This window comes from Columba livia, chromosome 2 (assembly GCF_036013475.1).
Source record: "Columba livia isolate bColLiv1 breed racing homer chromosome 2, bColLiv1.pat.W.v2, whole genome shotgun sequence".
NCBI lineage: Eukaryota > Metazoa > Chordata > Aves > Columbiformes > Columbidae > Columba > Columba livia.
In genome coordinates, this window is record NC_088603.1 from 5,793,917 (window position 1) to 5,814,559 (window position 20,643).

Genomic DNA, 20,643 nt, shown 5'->3' on the forward strand with positions numbered 1-20,643 from the left:
GGAGCATGGTAGTGTCACACTTTTGGGTAAACAGAGGAAGCCAGACCCTTACAGTGAGCAGCTTGGGAATCAGGGGACAAAGGAGGAACCTGAGGAGGCGAATGGAAAACAGAGCCCCCATGCCCTCCAGCTTGCTGAGCTCTAAATTTTCTTCCAAGTTCTCATCTACCAAAGAACAGACAGAAAAAAAAATATCACAACAAAAAACATCTGCAAGGAGACAGCTTAAAGGTCACACCACCAATTCAGCTAGTGGAAAGAGAAGAGGGCTGAGATGAAACCTTAGGCTTGCTGCCTGCTAGCCTGGGGCTGCTCTGGTCTTAGACTTTGTAGGCAAGCCTTGCTGTTCCCCAGCCCCAAAACAGCCCTACCCATTCTCCCCGGGAAAGCGGTCATGCCATGGTGTTCCAAAAAAGAAATGAGCTGCACCCAAGGATTTACTCTGGCAGTTCCTCAGTGGTCTTCCCTACGTTCTTCTCTGCGTTCCTGCACATGGAACATGTTCTTCCCTGCGTTCCTGTACATAGACAGTCTCACAAGTGTTTGGGCATCAGGTGAAATCAGGGAACATCTCACAAGTAAGAGTTTCTTCCCTTTTGATGTGAAAGGCGTGCATTGCTCTCCCTCCAAGAACCACTTCTTTCACTCCCAGCAGGACAAATTCAGCTTCTGCTCTTTAGAAGGTAAACAGAACTGAGGGCTACACACTGCTGTGTCTATAAGGCAGCTAAAGGTCCTGATGTTTTCCTGGTAAGTGGCAGACTATGGCCCTCATCTCTCCAGAGGGAACCTGACCCTCCTGACATTGCTGTGAGGTATACCACGTCCTGCAGACAGCCTCACAGCTTCCAACACAGCTGCACTTCAGAGGGGTTCTGTGTCCCTAAGCTAAGGCTAAAACCACAGCTTTTTGCCCCTCATTGTACCTCATCTTGTAAAAAACAGTCCTCAGCCTCTGTGGGTTGCCTTGGGCATTGGCACCGAATCCAGCCAACACAGCACATGTTACACTTGTGCCTGTGCCAAAGTACACAGCAGTTCCACCTACTAAAGGTATCAAGTAGCCAGAGATCTCAATAGGCTCTCCCTGGTCTTGCTGGAGTCACAGCTGCCCAGCACTTCTGAAAGGCAGCTCAGCCCTCCAGGTGATCAGGGTTCATGCCACCAGCCACAGCAAACGCACCTCAGCTCAACCACTCCACAAAACAACACTCAAGAGCCACCTGTATCTACCTTTTTGATCCCAGGGTGTTACCAAGGGTTTGGCTGTTGTCCTGTACCTAAATACACCTCAGACTGTGTGCACTGGGGGTTAGAACTTTGGGGATAACAGGTCAAGGAAAGGCCATGGGTCCTGGCCAACACAGATGAGGTTCCACCTACAGTCACCTTCTCCACCCAAGGACCACAGCCTGAGCCCACCAAGCTCCATCCTAGATGCTCATGTGGCTGTTGTTTCTACAGGGTGAGCACCTGAAGGTTTGGATTGAGTTCCTCCTCTCCTGTGTGTTGAGGAGGTTATCTATTGTCCTCATCTTGAAGATGGGGAACCGAGCCTTGTGCAGGCCACCTATTTCATATGATAAACATCAGGCTGACCCAAAAAAGCCAAGCTCCCACAGTTGTGGATAGTAGGTAGCCCTGAGCTCATACCTACTTAAGGCACCCAGCTTTGAGATGCTAAAAGCCAGGCCTGCAACTGGGCACTGCAATAGCTGAGTTTAACACAACCCTCTGTTCTTTACAGTTTATAGTCCCAAATTAGATACCCAGGACCCCTGTAGCTTGCACTAGAGAGTTAGATAACCAAAACCAGGATTAACAGGTGAGGAAAGGAAGCTGCCAGGTGTAATTGCTGGAAGCAGTGGTAAATGCTGAGGGAAGACAAGGCCAGTTGTCAAACAATACTTAGGCAAGGAACTCCCAAGTGGCCTAGGAGCGGTCTTCTGGTATAAGGTATGCAAATGTGGTTGAGAAAATTCTACATAACGACAAAAAAGAAACTCTAGAGCAAAGCATTTAGCACATCCACACAGGAAAAGGGATAATCAGGCTGTGCACCCTCTGTCTGAAAACTAGATAGTTGTTTGTGTGTAGGAAAAGATGCCAAGAGGAACTCTTGAGAATGCCTTGCCCCAGAATATCCTACAGGCTGTAGGGACTTGAGTTCTCAACTAAACCAGATGGGCAAAGAGTTCACAGAAATCATTGAACTATGGAATAGTTTGCGTTGGAAGGGACCTCCAAAGCTCACCCAGTGCCCCCCCTGCCATCAGCAGGGACATCTTCACCAGCTCAGGTTGCTCAGAGCCCCGTCCAGCCTGGCCTGGGATGTCTCCAGGGATGGTTCATCCACCACCTCTCTGGGCAACCTGGGACAGGGTTTCACCAGCCTCAGTGTCAAAAACTTATTCCTCACATCTGCCCTGAATCTCCTCTCCTTTAGTTTAAAACCATCACACCCTGTACTATTGCAACAGGCCCTGCTAAAAAGTCTGTCCCCATCTTTCTTACAGTCCCCTTTTAAGCACTGAAAGGCCACAATAAGGTCTCCCCAGAGCTTCTCTTCCCCAGGCTGAACACCCCCAAGTTTCTCAGCCCGTCCTCATAGGAGAGCTGTTCCAGCTCTCTAAGATGTCCCTTAGCCCCCAAGCAATGGACCTAACCAGAACACTAACACCAGTTTCATCTGGGCTGGGCCTGACAAGCAAGGTTGGAAACAGATTCCCAATCTGGGACAAGGTTTGGACACGAATGAAAGAACTCTCCAGGTAGATTTCAACTATTCAGGGTTTGCAGTAGGTCCATGGAATAAATGGTTAGACTGTGGTTTACGGTTAAACTTTGGGATCTGAATGAATCACCCTTGATCACAGCAGATACCAGACAAAGATAGTATTGAATAAGTCCCCCAAATGCTGTGCAGCTGTCCCCAAAGCTTAAGATATATTCTCTTGGTATACTGCTTCAGCCTCATGAAGTTCACAAGGCCTCCAGAGGAGCATCAACCAGAAAAACCTTCTCTCCCACAGTCCTCAAAACAGAAATGAGAATGGTGGAGAGCTGCTCCCCAAGCCGAATTTGACTCTGGACTCTAACTAGAGCCCCACTGCTCACCCATCCTTTCACTGAGCTCCTCAGAGCTGCAATCCCTCCACTACTGCTTCGCACGGGACGTTCTGCAGGTCACTCCAATATCACAACAATCCCATGTTTGCACGCTTGCTCCAGAGGAGCCAAAACCATCAGGCAGAAAGTGACCTCCTGTAAAAAGGACTGGAGCCAGTTTTTAGCTTGGCTTTACCTATTACCCGCATCTGGCAAGTAAATTTTGCTCTATTCGGCTTCCAAAGTGTGGCACATATGGATATCAGGTACAGTTATCTACTAGGCACAAAACTAAATGTAAACTCATGTGAAACCACGGAAGTAATTTCCAGGGTGCATTTCCAGTGACTGGGTTTATTCTCTCTACAGCGTGAGCAGCCACTGATAAGCAAATTTCACCTACACAGAAGTTTCATTAAACAGAGCTTGAGATTTCTTTCTTTCTTTTAAATAGTACACTGTTTAAGTCAAAGGTTTTAGTATAGGACTTGGTAGTCAATCCACTGCAGTCTAAGAAAGTGAACGCAAAGGGTGACTTTTCACTGACTACAACAGTATTACTAGACCTCATTCTGTAAGACACCGCAGAAAGCCAAAGAATAGTAGGAAACAGGGTTGGGGAAAAATCTGAGAGGTCAATTAGTTCATCTTCCTGCTCAATGCAGAACCAACTGGCATCAACAATTCTCGACAAATGTTTGTTAAATATGCTTTTAATCACCACTCCTCCCCCCCAGCAACAGAGTTTCTACCACTTCCCTAGGCTTTAACTCTCCTTAACCTTCCAAAAGGATGCTGAGGGACAGTCTCACAGGAGACAAGCAAGGGGAGGTCAGAAGGGAACCGGTGGCACACCGATGTTCAGTGCTCCTGCCCAAAGTCACAAGTTACGCTCATAAATATCTCCAGGGTGGGTGTCAAGATGGGACCAGACTCTGTTCAGTGGTGCCCAACGACAGGATGAGGGGCAACGGGCACAGACTGAAACACAGGAGGTTCCATCTGAACATGAGGAGAAACTTCTTTCCTTTGAGGTGCCAGAGCCTGGACTAGGCTGCCCAGAGAGGTTGTGGAGTCTCCTTCTCTGGAGACATTCAAACCCACCTGGACACCTTCCTGTGTGATCTGCTCTGGTGGACCTGCTTGAGCAGGGGTTGGACTAGATCAGGACTGTCAAACTCACTTTCCCTAGGGGACACATCAGTCTCACGGTTGCCTTCAAAGGGCCAAATGTAATTTTAGGCATCTATACATGTAGGAGTAGTTACATTTACACAGTCATAAAATTACATTTGGCCTGTTGACGGCAACCATGAAGCTGATGTGGCCCGTGGGGAAAATAAGTTTGACACCCCTGGACCAGATGATCTCCAGATGTCCCTTTCAACCCCAACCTTTCTATGATCCTGTAACACCCAGGGCAGCCCGCAGACCAAATTCACACCAAGTGCTCACTGCAGAAGCCAGTCTTTCAATCTATAACACAGCCAATGCACAACAAACACCACACCATGCTGTCCATGGTCAGGCAGATTTTGCTGTCCAGCTCATCAGAAAGATGAGCCCAGCTTAACACTAACACGCAGACATGCCCCATGCGGTACACCCATGGCCAGGCCCCGCTTTTATCTACACCAGCCCAAAGCCGCTGATTCCGTGGTCCCACCAGGATGTGATTCATGCGTGCCCCTGCTCCACCCAGCTGGGACGTTCATCTCACTGATCTTGGCTTCAGGACTCCTGCTTCACCCAGACAGGGACTAACATTTAGTGAGCTTGTGTAGGGGCTGGTTGACCTCAGTGTAATATTGGTCTACGAAGTGCTACTGCAAGAGAAACATCTGATGGCAACAAACAACTACTGCACGATTCCCTTCCAGCATGAAAAAAGGGTGAAACACTTAGTTGTAATGAATCTGTGGTCAGTCTAACTCTGAGTTAGACTAACTCTAAGACCTGCAGTCACGAGACCAAAAAACCTGACCCGGGACACGTTAAGAGCCAGATACCTGAGTATTACCATGTGGACATCTCTCCCCAAAGGTCACTTTTGTCTATTTATAGTGTTTCCACAATAACAACTCTGAATTACTGCTGCTCATACCTCTTCCCAAAGGTGTGGGGGTTCTCGCAGGGAGGAATCTATGTATAAAAGCCCAAAACATTGATGGTCCTTCTCTACACTATTAGGAGTAGGCAAAGGCTGCTCAAGGTCCTGCTATGTGCTGTGCACATGCCCAGGAAGACAGTCTCAAACATGGGATAAAAATGCATTATTTAAGCTTCTGTTTGCTGTCTTTGGAAAAAATTCCTCTTCCAGTGGAAAGAGACCTGGAATGAAATGAGTCATTCCTGGAGAATTCAATGGCAGGCTTTTCCCGGGAGGGCTGTCAGAGAATGCCCAAGATTAGAAACCTGACTGCATTCAAAGCCAAAACCCAGCAAATGCTTTGGTATCATGAGGTACCTATTATAAAAGAATAGCAACGTTTTTGTGGATCAAAGCTCCATTGAAACAGAAAGGAAAACAAGCAAAAAGGGAGAAAGCTTTCTTCATGACCTCTTCTCTCTGTTCATACTGAAAGGTTGTTAGTCATTTGCAATTTATACTTGAACAACCAAGCTGTCAGGGCAGATCCAAAAGAATTTGTGTTTATAAAACCCTACCTATTTGTCATCTGGTTTTCTCCTCCTTCCCAAAGCCAAACCCACCTTGAGAGCCCAGTGGCATCAGCTGCCTGCCCAGTTTATAGCAAGATGGCTCATAGGAAGACACCGAGCACACCAAAACAGATGCCAAGGATTTCCCCCTTCTAGGTAAAAGCTCCTTTCAGACACAGTTTTGGGCTCAAAGAACAAGCTGGAAAGCCAACTTGGCCTGTGTTATGAAGAAGGTTGGAGTAGAAAGGTCTTCAAGCCTTAAAATGCAAGGATTGCCACTTAATAGGCCTTAATTTTGAGGAGGGGAAGGCCTGGCTTAGAGTCTGAGAGTCCAACTGAACTGTGTCCAGACAGCAGCTCTTGTATGCTCACCAGCTGGGAACCACTAAATAAGAGTATTTTTCTTCACATCTATGTACCAGGTTAAATTAGGGCCTTAAAAACAAACTGCTGCTCAAGTCTGGAGCGGGTATCAGGCACCCTAAAACTCCCCCATAGCAATAAGGAGCAGAGTACCTCATTGTTCACACAGACTAAGTCCATCGTCTGTCCAAAAGCATCTGTGACCTTCTGCACCACTTCTTTGAATTTGACTGGTCTTGGAAACTGGATAATCCTATATAGACAAACAAACACAACAACAGTCTCAGTTTAGTAGAAGCACACTGGAATTTGGGATTAGACTAATTCAGAAGACCTGTCATCTTTTTTTATGAAGCATAAAGCTTGCTCCTTGCTTTTACACATAGAAATGCTGCTCATCTGCAACACCCAAGAGAAGGATTGATCTACCCTGCATGAATATCTACCAAAAATCCTAGTGCAGCTCCTCTGTTCTTCCCTCTGCTGTGAGGTACAGGTGGAAAACAAAAAGTCCAGCAGCCGTTCACAGGAGAAGACCCAGAGTCAGGCACTGGTCAGTATTTATCATCTCCATTTTCAGCACATGGCTCTGAACAGGGAGGAGAGATGGAAAGGAGAATGATGCAGTTCGGCATCCTGTGACTCTCCTATACCATCACATGCAGCTGCTCTATAGGCACCTATCAGCAGGTACAATCTGACCTTATAGTAATGTTACCTAAGTTTTCTTTGGCTTTAATGTGCAACTTGGACCATCAGCCTGTGAGTTTCCACCCCATGTCCTGCCCTGCCGCTGTCACCCAGCACCAAGCAGAGGTGATTCTATGAAAATGTCAAGCAGGGAAGGGCGGGCAAGTTTTAACTCCCAGCTCTATTTTTATGGGACCTATGCCCAAAATCTGGTTATCTTAAGTAAGTGTCATAGGCTGCTAATCAAAGGACATGTTTCTGTACAGTTGCAGCTCAGCTGTGGCGCAGCAAGGCTCAAGAATTAAAGAGAGAACGATCCAAGCATGTGCCCTGTGTCCCTGGTAAGAGGCATTTAACGACTTCCAGCTTGGAACCACTTAGCCTGAATACAAATCCCAGGAGGTACTTGTGGCAAATGGGATGACGAGGCAAGGCTCTTGCATATAAAACTGTAGTAGATGTTAGGGGAATGGATCCTGCTGTGAGCTCATCTGCAGCTGGCTGAAGTCAGTAGGACAACATCGGGTAAAAAGGGTAATTTGTCCCTGTACACGCGGGGGACTGGGTTTGGTACATACCTTTTCTCGCCTTCGTATTCGAACTTGATCCTGACATTTCGCTGCTGAAAGAAAAAGCAGAACATGGTTAGTTCCTGAGCTGAATCCCGGATGGACAAGCAGATCCAAAGCTGACAGCATTTCCCACAGAGACTTCGCTAAATCCATTGGGTCTGGTCTATTTAAGGCCAACTGGACTCGTGGACTTTGGGGAAGCTCCACACTGCTGAGAAATGTGCTTGTCAAAGAATAAGGTCTTCTATAAGCTAGAGAACACTCATCTGTATAACTGTTAATTTCAATAAAATACATTAATAAAAGTGGAAAATGGTGAATGCTCTGAACTCAGTTGGGAACAAAGCACTGTTATCAAAGATACAAACAGGTTAAGTGCTTGATGTCTGCCCACATTCAGTGCTTCCCAAGCTTTTACTCCAGTACCTTCCTGTTTGAAACCCAGAAAACAAAGGTCAGAGGATGTCTAATAGACCACAGGGATATTTGGGGCAAAGAAATAAGTAAAAGCAAGCACCCTATACTGTGGAGAGTGGAGAGAGAGTGCTGGATTTTAAAAGGCAACGGTGCTGGAGTGGTGGCTGTTGTTTTGTTAGGACCTACAGAATGCCAAATACATCAGGAATCACTACGCTATACACAGTAAATGCCCACCCTGAACTGACCTGTTGCTCACCTCAAGAGAAATCATTAAGTTTGCCCAAAGAAGAGCCAGAAGAGTCATGGGCAGACTGGGCATACAACTGTGCAGGGCCTAGTAAAAGCCACTTCTCCTATCCCCTATTTATACATATTTAGCAGCAAACGAGACCACAAGGAGACTTTTCATTCATTCAGCTCAGAGCAAGCCTGAGCCAAGCAACCCTCCAGCAGCCCTTGGCTCACACCAGGACTTTCCAATGGCCTCCAAAGCAGATCAAAACCCTCTTTACCTCCCAAGACGAGTTTTAGTCACCCTGGTTAACCAGGCTCTGTCCCTGCTAGTGCACACAAGCCTCCTCAAATAGTAGTTTTAGTCCCACCGAGAAAAAAGTGCTCGTCACCTCCCTCTGAGGTGTAACACAAGGGTTTGGTCCTGGATCGCCGGCATCTCCATGGATAATGCCCGATGGGTGGGTGACAGCCCTTCCTGAGCAAGGGCCTTATCTCCAACCCCGGGTTGCCAGCGTGTGAAGGCACAATTTCCATCCTCTCAGAGGGAAAGCAGAGCCGCAGTGAAACAGTCCCGTCCCTAACGAGGAAAATGAGCTGGACGGGTATCCTCGGGTTTATTTTTAAACTGACAGCTCCTCAAGTTCTGCAAACACCCAAAGTTCAGGAAGTCAAAGCTGGAGACGATTCGGTTGAAATGCTTAAATAAGCCCAGCAGATTCAGAGTAAACATGTTGGATCATCCAAAACACATCCTTTTTATCTCTGCTAGCGGCATTTTCTGCGTTTCCAGAAAGGCTGGGAAGAACCGGTACCGTGACAGTCACCAAATGGGGCACTCCAGCAGCATTATAACAAGCACTTACATCACTTCGGTATCTGCAGCCAGTTCTCCAGACCCACAATGTCTGGAGAACCTCCAGATTTACTTCTAGAACCAGGCCTAAGCCATAAAAACACCAAACTGACTCTAAAATAGTCCAAAACTCAAAAGGAGAAGAGATCACTGTAACCAGCCTAGTGCTGAAGGTCTAAATCATTCTAGAGAAACAGACTAATATAGGTGAGATTGCCAGTTTGTATTATATCTGTTGGAAAAGGGAAAAGATACGGGCTCTTCTGGGCCAATTTTAATTTGCACGTGCCCCTGAACAGGGCCTGGCTGGTTCATCCCCCTGGATGCTGGCAGCAAATCGCCAAGTGTGGCTTCAGAAAAAAAACCCAAAACCACTAAAAATCAAGGTGAGGAACTGTAAGGAGAAACCTTGAGAAAGGAGCAGGAGGTGCAAAGGGAAAAGCTCCCGTGGCTCCGGCCTCGCTGCAGGAAACCTTTCAAAGCACGGGTTTCGCTTTCGGCGCAGACCCCAGCGCTTCACGAGCTGGGACGGAACACGCTGCCCCTTGGTGCTGAGCAACGCAAATCGCACAGACAAGTTGTGAAAAACAGCTTGTGGCTGGAAAAATGTCAAAACGCTCATTTAAAGCTCCAGAGAGCAGAAAAAAAAAAAAAGGAAAAATAAAAAAGAGCCCCCACTTTGCATCTTCTGCATCAACAACAGGGCTGATGTGCTGTGGATGTGCTGTGGTCCGAAGCCAAGAGAAAAGAGGCAGCTGCTCCGCTCCATTTCTGAACAGAGCAACACACACACACCAGCTGCAACAGGGGAATGAAAACTCGTTTCATTTGTTAATTAGATACTATTTGTTTTCTGATATAAACCACAATAACCTCTAGCCCACCTCAAAGAAACCAAGACCTTAAGCTCACAAGCATTTCCAAAAGGGATAAATACATATTCATCTATAATCTGAGAAGTCCGTTACGGTTTTATTTGGCAGTTTTGCCTCGGCTTGCTCATGTTTTTGAGCCACAGCTAAAGCAGAATTCACCACTGCTATCAAGAAATACTTTTTTCCTTCTTTTTTAAAAAAGTGGGCAGTACCCAAAGCACTAGGAAGTCCCATGGGGATGCAAAGCACTTCCTAAATGCCAGAGCAGGCTGTGATTTTTCACACCCATGGAAATCTGGTTTGGAGCAACTGGGTTGAGATTACAGAGGGAGGCTGGGGCAGTGCCAAATGCTGGAGCAAAAATCTCACGCAAGCCCACAGCCAGCATCTCAAATGTGTGATGAAGAGGAAGGCAGGACCAGCATCTTCTCTGTGAGGATGTCAACACGACATGCAAATGCTTCAGGACAGGTTGTCGAAGAGATGCAGGTGGTGGAAGCTGCTGGGTCCTACTCACTTAAGTAATTTTATGAGGAATGGAAACACAGACTTCTCCTTGCACAATCCAAATTGTGCTATTTAACCTCCCCCTGCCATCAAATGTCAACTGAGGTTAATGGCAGCCTTGTTCTCCCCACAATCAAGAGGCCACTTAGTGTAGAACAAGCAGAGACATCAAAGAAGGGCATGTGTTAAACGTGGTGGAGGAGAGGGGTAAGGCCATGTCACAAGGAACCAGCCTTCAGTGCTGGCAGGAGATTTCATTGATGGTTTCATGGAGCATTGTAAAAGCTGAGGCACATGACAAAGCAAGCACAGGGAAACTGAGGCACAAAGGCAGGAGGTGCTTTGCCTAAGGGTGTGAAGGAAAAGCCCCAGTTGTGGAAGAGAAGGCTACAGGAAGACCTTACTGCAGCCTTTATAACATGGAAAGATGTTTTTAACCACATCCTGTAGTGACAAGACAAGGGGCAACGCTTTTAAACTGCAAGAGACTAGATTTAGGTTGGGTATAATGAAGAACTTGATTATTATGAGGGTGGTGAGACACTAGAAAAGCAGAAGTTGTGGATGCCCCATTCCTGGAAGTGTTCAAGGCCAGGCTGGACGGGGCTCTGAGCAACCTGATCTGGTGAAGATGTCCCTGCTCATGGCAGGGGTGGCACTGGATGAGCTTTGAAGGTCTCTTCAACCCAAACTACTCTGTGATTCATTCTCTGAAGCAGACTGGCAGAACCAAGCACAAAATGTACATGTTTGATCTCCTGGGTCGTAAATACCAAGCAACTTTTCCCTTTCCACGTGCGTTTCCGCACAATGAGGGGCACAGAGGAGCCCCCATCTCGGCTGGCGCCTGTAGGCCCTGCTGCGACACAAACAAAATAAGCGACAACCCTGACAGGAAATACCACAGTAATTCCCTTCGTTTCTGGAATAATTTCTTCTCAGAGATACTTGTAGTGGCATTTCCTCCAGCCCCGCTAACAAATGGTATTTTACTGTTTCTTGCCATCCGCCTCGGAAAGGAAAAAGCAAAGCCACCGCAGTGGCCGCAAACCCATCGCCATCTTTCCAGGCTTTCCTTAAGTATTTTTAGCTCCTTCCTCAAAACTTCTAATTGCACAAAGAGAAAAGACCAGATCACAACTGCCAAGCTTCAGAGGAAGCGTTGACAGGAATTGGGGTCGGGTAGAAAGGGGCGACTGCTTCTTCTAGGCTGGGGAACATGAACCCCGGTGGGCTCGGCCAAGCTCAGCCCCCAGAGCTGGATCTAACAGCCCTGCACACTGGTTTAGATTAAGGAAAAGACTGGAAAAAATATGGAAAAAGTGTTTCCAAATGAGGTGAATCATGATCTTATACAGAGATCCCTGAAGAGCTGACTGCTGTTTGCAATAAAAGCACACACGGAGAGCGGGAAAACATGCTCTTGGGCCTAAAATGGAAGCGGTTTTGGAGGAACAAGGAGGTGCTGAACACCCCGAGGGTTGATCAGATTGGGGTATGGGGCCAAGCAGGGCAATGCCATGCTCATGGAGAAGGGTGAAAAATGGCACGGGGACACTCTTGTTGCCTCATCTTGATGCCACCAACTGCAAACCAAGGGCCTCCACATGTGTGGCACCGAGAGCTGAAGCACCTAAAACTGCCACACTGCAAAATCCCGGACCAGCACCTAGTCCAAAGCCTCCCCCCATCATGTCCCCTCCTCCTCCCAAATTCAGCCACCATCAGAAACATGGTTTTGTTGGACCTCAAATCTAGGGTTTGCTTTTAAACCTGCTCTGGTCAAACCTAACCAGACAACAGCTTTGTCCATGCTGAGACACCACAGCAACCAGGGTTTTTGTATCACTCCTTCCACACAAATCCATGGCTGCCTCACAAACCACCTGGGACAACACAGACAAAACCTCCAACTCCAGCATTAACCCTTATTAGGTCAAGGAAGTCAGGAAAATCACTGCAAGGTTCTTCCCTTCATCGCTGCACCAAGAGGGGCTCATTGCAGCTTTGCTCTTACCCACCAATGAGACACTTGGTACTTAAATTGCCTCAGTTTCCCCCTCCTGGTTAAAACAGGGGCAACGAGGGAGACCCACTTCTGCATCCTGGAGGGTAAAACCAGTGATTATTTTCACTTCTCTCATTTTCTACTTGCTGGCTTAGGAAACAATGAGAAAACCCCGCTGAGCGGTGCGGCGTTCAAACATCAGCGCTCTAGTTACTCCTTGTACAAAGCCACAACACTGTGGGATTTCTGCTCAACTTCTGGCTTCGGCCAAGAGAAACCAGCCCTGCAGGGCCAGGCTGAGGGGACTCCTGCACCTCCCCGACGTGCATGTTGTTTGCATTAGCCCTGCGCTCGCCCCTGCTTTTAGCAACGGGACGTTCGTTAGAAGCCAGACGGCTGGACCGCGGCCCTAAACCGCAATAGGAGATGACTAATCCGCGTCATTAGGAATTATCTGCACAGAACCCCCACGCGCTGCGGGTTATTCAGCAATCAGACAGAAAGGGGTTTTGTCTGGGATTGCCCCCTTCTCTCAGCGGGGGTGGAAGCTACAAAATACCCTGGTCCCCTTGGATCCTTACACTTATCCTCCTAAAAAACAAACCCTCCACATGAGCAGCTCAGAGGCCACTGGAAGGATGATGTCTAGAGGGTTCATTGCCCCCTCTTATAGGTATCTTCGGTTCATACAGCAGCAGAAATCACAGGCTTCAAAATGTTTATCCAAAACCACCTACCTGGCAGGGAACAGCTTTTTCCAGCTCGATTCCTTGTTATTACCCTCTAAGCACCCAAATCAGCTCCACACACAGACAAGGGAAAACCTCTTCCCCAAACCTTTGGGACTCCATCGCCTTGGCTACCTCCAGCCAAGCCCTTCCCAGCTGGTCTTGCTTCTTGGTCCCCCGCTTTTGCCCTACAGATGCAGCAAACCCCACAGATCTCATAACTCCTGTCTTTAAGGTGGTATTTATGGATGCCCATCATATTCCCCAATGGTAAAACAAAGGTGATAGAGCCACACTCCTTTTAGGCTGCTTGAAGACCTACAGAGAGCCCTAGAACACAAGCTGTAATTCTTCCTACACATGAGCAAGCCTTGTCCTGTACACAACCTGCCAAAGAGTCCAGAGGTAATTTACTAAAAGAACAACTTTTAGGTCATTCTGACATTTGTTGTGCATAGGAAAAACATTCCTCACAAATATTGGACTTCATTGCCACGGGAGAACTTGCAATCAAAACGAATGTGGTAGAGAAGCTGTTTGGTGTCATCAGCCACAATGGAGCCCCACACCAATGCACCGACAACCAGCATCATACTGCAAGTTGCCAAGCACTATTTATATAAATAAATTACATACAGATAGATGCAAAATAAATGTATATAATTGCTCCTTTCTCCTCCACACTTATGTTTGGGATTTCTAGTTCTTTGTGGTTTCTCTCCTTACTCCACTCATCTTTTTCCTTAGGGATAGCAATGCAGATCTTTATTCTGTTATTTCCTCCTCCCCCTCTTCAGAGGAGCTTCTAGAAACAAACTCATCTGTCTGCTCAGAAATCTGACTGAAAGGGCTCCTTGCAGCCATGCCAGAGGATGCACGAGCACTAACGGAGTGATAAATGGAATAATAGTGCAGATGATGCACCACGGATAATGTCAGGATGATCCCTCAGCTCCCAATCACAGCTCCCTTTTAGAGATTGTGACTCATATGTGGAAGGAAAACAGTGTCCATCCCTATCCCTCTACCCTGTTTTCTCCCAAGGTAGAAAAGCAGCGTAACACAGTGGCCAACACCTGACCAGGACCTGGCAAACTCAAGCTCATCCATCACATCTGCTGCCTGGACCACCTAAAAGGAGAAAACCACACCACACATCAAGTGCCATCATTCTCATTTCCAGCTTGTTCTACCATGAAGTATTAGACATCCAAAAACCTCAGCCTTACTCATTTGTTGAGGAAAGCAGACTAAAAAAAGATGGATTTTATGCAATTTGCCCAAGTTCATTTCATAAAATGATCTTAAGCAAAACTGTCAATATTTTTGGAGAAGAAATACTGTGAAGCACACACCACCACAGACTTTGTGTGGCCCAGGCCCACCAGGAATATTATCTGGCAGGCTCCAAATTTCAATTTCTATCAAGAGAGCATTCAGGAACCCCTCCAGGAGACAGGGATGAGATAGCATTTTGGTTGTGCTGCTTTGTGGACCAAAAAAACTGCTGCAAGCCACAAAGGGACAGACTAGCTAGTCAACACATTCTTCTTTTAAAGTGTTTTTCAATGGAAATTTGGAACACTGACGGAAGGATTCTCATGCCTCAGGAAAGCATTTTTCCATAGAAATTTTTGCTTTTTTCTAATCTAAAATCTAAACATCCAGACCCAAGTATTTCAATGGGAACATGTTGCTGCAGGGCCTCAAGAGACACCTACAATGAGATTCCCAAGAGGATGATTTAGCATCTAAACACCTCAATCTCCCTCCTCCAAGAAGGGAGACTGTGCAGAGCATCCTTCAGCCCTACCAGCCAACCTGATCACCGGAAAGAAATGAAAACAAATAAACGGGAACACCATGTACCAAAGGAACAACAAATCACAAGCATGACGACAGCATTTCCAAAGCCATCTTTCCCTCCCCCCAGCAATTTCTCAGCTAAAAAACAAGGAAAAGAACTAAAAGTGACCCAAACAAGTTGATTAAAAGTCTCAGAGCTGCAAACACGAACCAAGTCCTCGCTGAATCCACCTACTCTGGCCACTCCCCACCTCGCAGACCAGACTCCTGCCGTCCCACGAGCCAGACTTGGTCTAGTTAGGCCAATTTAGTGAAGCAACAATTCAGACTCCAACGCCCATCATCTCGTGGGGACTGCGGGTCTGAATCCTCAGCCACGGATGCACAAGGAAAGCAGGATGCTGAGTATTTGTGCCTCCTCCATCAGAGAGCTCTGAGTAACCGAGCACACAGCTACGGCAGGTCTGCTTATGGATATAAAGAAAACAAAGGAGGCAATTTTTCCAAGCATTAGTGTTGTAATCAGGAAGAACAGTTTGATTCCTAATATAATATAATGAAATGCAAGCGGCAGGTGACAATTCTAAAGCTCATGTTAGAGAACGATGTCGCTCTAATGGTGATTTACACATGGAAACACAAAGTGCATGGGCTGCGGATACAAATTGGAGTGCGAGACTTGAGTTTTATGAAACTTTTGTAGGTATGAATCCAGCCAATGAAAATTATTACATTTCTTAATTTCAACTAAATATCCGGTTAACTCTGTATCTGCAGCATTTACAGTTTTCAAACATGACAGTGGGGATCTTCCGATTGTGAGAAAAGCGTGTAATTTAAGAGAAGCGCCCAAAGCTTCGCTATCCCCAAAGCATCCCGAAATGGCTCGGTACGGTCCCCACCCATCGGCTCACAGAAAACGCCGCTCTCGCAGCATCCGAAGCTGCAGGGAGCCAGCTCTGAACTTCTCCGGTCAGATTTGTAAACATCTTGGACTTATTTCAGCATGAGCTGAACGCAAACCCAATGATTCAACTTGGACAGCTGCTACCACCAAGACACAGTTTAAAACAGACGTGCTACGTGCGCACGTGTTTTCGTCTGCATGTGGCTCGGAAGTCTAGAGGGATTCAGGAAAGGATTTTTCCCCCATCTGCATCCAGAGTTTTGTTAGTTAAAATATGCATGACAGCAATAAATGACAATTTGTTTTCTTCTTTGTTAGCTGCAAAGTTGACTGCAAGCTTATTCTATTCACTAGAAGCGGAATTCCAAGTGGATCTGCTTCTCTAGCAGCTTCCCTGTCCCCTCTATTTCTCCCCCTTTTTTCCTTGCTATTTTGACAACTGAATTCTTTCTTCCCCACTTTCACATCTGTATAACTGTTCCATACATAAAGAGGCTTGAGCTATTATCTCCATGTCAGCGAATAATTTCTGACATTGCTCAAGGGACAACCTTTTTGCTCACCAAATCAACTCCAAACAAGCGACAGGGCCAAAACGTTCGTGTTTTAGAGCATAAACACCAATAATTAATATTTAAACACTTTATGTAAGAATGACATGATCCTTCCCCAGAGTGCCGGGGTGTCTACAGCTCCAAGTTGGCAGTCTGTCTTTCTAATATCTGAAGTAAAATGTGCACATGATAAGTACTGTATTTCATCAGCACTGTCAATAGAAAACATCTGACTAAGCCAAAGCTTAAAGCTGCATAGCCTGTAACAAGCTCTTGTACTTTCAGTCCTAAACAAGATAGAGAAGTGCCTTGGCAGAGGGGGGTGGGATTTAAGATTTAAAACCAATTTGGGGCTCTATCACTATATTTAGGAATGATTTGGGGTATCATTCTTCCTCTCCGCTCCTCCGTTGTCCCTCTGTGAGACAGGGATGCCTGTATCTGCTTTTCAGCTCTTCAAAAGGTCCTAAAGCCTATGCCTATGTTAACTTAGTTTATTTCTCAAGTCCTGAGCTCCTGCAGCACTTCTTAACTTCAGTCCTAACATTTAAACTCTGTTCTTCCAGCATGGTGAGCACCATGCCCATCACCTCTCTGGTCTCCAGGAGTTTGGGGTTGATTCAAGCAATGTCTTACCTGTTTGCTGGAGTGGACACTGTTTTTATTCCTGTTGTTGTCCAGCAGCCCCCCACATTTGCCCAACGCTGCCAAATCCTTCATAATCGAGTTCAGAGCTTCCTCTTCATCTGCAAAAGGAGAGAACTGATCATCCCTGGAAGTGCAGGGTAAAAACACAGTAACACCAATACAATCTTTCAACTCAGTAACAAGACACTATGTCCAGCCTTATTCCTAAGAAAGACATTCAAAGACCACACTTATGGTCCCTTGCAGCCCACCGGCTCTTGGAAATACAGGTTTCTTTATCACAGGTGAGACAGATCACAGAAAAGCCAGTGGCTGAGTGTTGGTGGCCACTGCTCCTCCAGCTGCTGCTCATGGGACCCTTCGGAGAGGGACCCATAGGTCAAATGTACTTCCCAGTGTGCTGGATCCAGTTTGTGAGATGTAAGATGATGCTCTACAGGATGGAAACCTTTCCAGACCCAAAAAGCTCACACAGCAGGTGATAGAATACACTGCAGTTCTTCACCTCCTCTCTTCCTCCCTCTCCATTAAAGAGGCTCAAGAGCAACAAGTGACTTTCAAATTAAAGCCAATGAGAAACCACAGGAGAAGGCAAGAAACCATTAGAAGAGGCACCAAGCTTGACTGTCCCAGGCAGAAGAGAGACACACATTGAGAGCCCATATGTTATTTCTAATTCCTGCAGTAATTAAACAACTTGGAGTGACGCATTTGATCTGAAACCCATCTCCTTTTTCAATACTTCTGTATCTAGACCCATGGTCTCTTAAAGCAGCTACAAACTATTTCATTGCGACATACCAACCACAAGCCCCATCAAGATCAAGGGCTCTGCGTATTCTTTTGGAAGGTGTGAAAACCTGTTGCATGCCACCATGTTCACGATACAGTCTAGACAGGCAGGTATGAGGCACACGTAGCTATTAATGTAAAAATACAGACACAGCTACTACATTTTGTGTACAACTGAGTGTCTCCAGGGATAGAGACATCCCCACCCCAAGCCAGCTGGCAGATTTAACTCAAATCCTGCAAAGATGTCAAAAACTATACAAATCACCATCCCTGGAGGTGATTAAAAGAGGCATAGATGAGGTTCTTCAGGACATGGCTTAGAGACAGTGTTGGGTTAACAGTTGCGCTCAATCTTGAGTCTTTTCCAACCAAAATGACCCTGTAATTCTATGTGATCACACAGGACTGGACCCAAATATTGAGGTTCTTTCCCCAGTAAAAGATGCCCTGGATCCTCATGCTCGGATCCAGCATCACCTCCTCTTTTCCTGCTGGGTTGTCTCTGGTCTGAAGCTATGAAAAAGATATTGAAAGTGTGAGAAAAAGCCTTCTCATAGATGCTGGGCAACCAGAGCCATCTCATTATAGAAATAAGGGAAAAGAAATGGGGGAAAATGTTTAAAATCCAGTGTCACTTTTAGTGTAGAGCTCAGAAATGAGCCCTAATGCCTACCTCAGGCATTAGGAAAATACATACGATTTCATGAAGGCAATGTGTGTTTATATATAAAGAATATACTGTGAGTATATATAAATATTAGATATATCATAAATAAAAATAAAATATCAAAGTGGATTAAGGTTCCATTTGTCCTCTCTTCCACATCTCCCTACCCACTAAAAACAAAGGTATGTTTTATCCAGAGGGGTTCAGGAGCACAACCTGAAATGCTCCAAGAAAACAGCCAAGATAACTTTCAGTTCTAGTTCAGAAAATAATACTAAAAAAAAGTAGTAATAATAATAATAATAAAAAAGAACTAGAATGTTCTCATAGTTTGGGGTTTAGTGCTCTGGTTTGTTTTTGTTACAAGGGACCTCTGCAGACAAGCACAGGGGAAGGGAAACAGGGAAGGGATAAGTTTAAAAACACACACAGAACACACAACAAAAAACCCCACACGCCACCTTCCAGGAATTTTCCACCAAAGCCATAATCTCTACAGTGCCCCTCACCCCTTTCTTTTTTCCAACCCGAGTCACAACAAGAGTTTCCTGAACTCACCAACACCAAACGCTGGCCGTGATGTCATGGGGAAATGGGGCCTGAATGGGCAGTGGTGAAACTGGGCTTTTGCTGGCAAAACCACTGTATTTACCATCAATTCACCACCAACTCATCAGCCCCAAACCTCATTGGATATGCCCAGCAGCATCTGCATCTCTGGTTAACCCACTGGTGCCCTCATGGATCTTCCAGTATCTTCTGGAAAGCAACAGTAATAACAATAAAGGATAAACTGACAGATGTAGAGTAACTTCAAGGTTTTCTGGAGTGAGTGCCAGCTGCTCCCACTATTCCTTCCCAAAAGGAGCCAGCAGCTGCCCCAAACCCCCATAGGCCACATACCAGAGATCCCACCACATCCCACAGGTACCTGCAAGGATTGACCACAGAGCCGAGAACAAAAGAATCACAGAATGTGAGGGATTAGTAGGGACCTCAAAAGCTCATTCAGCCCAATCCCCCACCAGAGCAGGAACACCCAGATGAGGTTACACAGGAAGGTGTCCAGGCAGGTCTTAAATGCCTCCAGAGTAGGAGACTCCACAACCTCCCTGGGCAGCCCGGTCCATGACCCATATGTTTTTTAGGATGTCTAATGAGCACATGGCACCACTGAAGACCTCAAAAAAGAGAGATCTTTGAGCTGAAGTGGATCTTACCACTGACACCACTCAAAATGAGTATACAGGGTCACCACTTGAGTGTTATTCCTACAGGGTACGTTGTGTTGTCCATTGGAAAGACAATAGTGACAAGGGATTAGAATGTAATTTCACTAGGAGGACACTGGAAGTGAGCAACCCTGCAAAACACAGGGAGGCTGCGATTGGAAATCACCTTTGCAGCACCTACTGAAAGCCTGGATGTCCTCACTGCTTCACCTACCACATGGGGCTTACACTGGCCACCACATCAGGGTATTCAAAGTAACTCGTGACAAGTTCTTACTGATAGAAAAAGCAAAGAAGGCCAATATCTCAAAGACTCTTGTCTTATCCTTGAACACCAAGGAGACACCCAGTGTCCAGGAAGGGTTTGGTTCACATCTCATTGCCCTTGAAGCAATAACTGCTTAGAGGGTGGTGAGAGCCTGGCCCAGGTTGGCCAGAGAGGTGGTGGATGAACCATCCCTGGAGACATCCCAGGCCAGGCTGGACGGGGCTCTGAGCAACCTGAGCTGGTGAAGATGTCCCTGCTCATGGGTTGGACTAGATGAACTTTGAAGGTGCCTTCCAACCCAAACTATTCCATGATTCTATGAACTGAAACTTCCTCCTCTACCTACCCATCAATCCTGTCAAAACTTTTTGCAGCACAGTCTTGTGAGTCCACCCAACAAAGATTCAAAAATCCATGGTGCTGCAACCCCACCTGCATGGCTGCCAAAAATCACATTTCCTTAGAAAGTCAGCACATCTCTGCAAGGGGCATCCTCCTGCATCTCTCCCAACACCTCAAGCCAAGAAGCATCCACTCACTTGCAGTAACCACACAAATTCAGCCCATTTTCAGAGATACCCAACCATCAACTTAACCAGCCTAGAATCAGTGGTGTAACAGTGGGTCCCAGCTGCCCTGAATCAGGTATTTGAAGAAAGATAAAGGTATTCCTAATATTTAGGCTGTCATCTTTGTTCTTCCATCTATTAAAAATATGATGCCAAAGAGTATTCTGAAGAGCACTTG

At 46.3% G+C, this 20,643-nt stretch overlaps 1 protein-coding gene across 3 annotated transcripts in view; it reads right to left on the reverse strand.

The window, feature by feature from the left end:
- The window catches only part of LOC102088147 (mitogen-activated protein kinase kinase kinase 3), a 91,104-nt gene that overhangs the window by 30,979 nt on the left and 39,482 nt on the right, over positions 1-20,643 (reverse strand). For 2 of the 3 annotated variants that reach the window (XM_065050352.1, XM_065050353.1), the window contains exons 3-5: positions 16,923-17,032; positions 7,401-7,444; positions 6,286-6,385 (exon numbers count right to left, since the gene is read on the reverse strand). In XM_065050352.1, coding sequence (XP_064906424.1) covers positions 6,286-6,385; positions 7,401-7,444; positions 16,923-17,032 — 254 coding nt within the window. The remainder of the gene's footprint in view (positions 1-6,285; positions 6,386-7,400; positions 7,445-16,922; positions 17,033-20,643) is intronic. The other variant, XM_065050354.1, reaches the window with a different exon arrangement.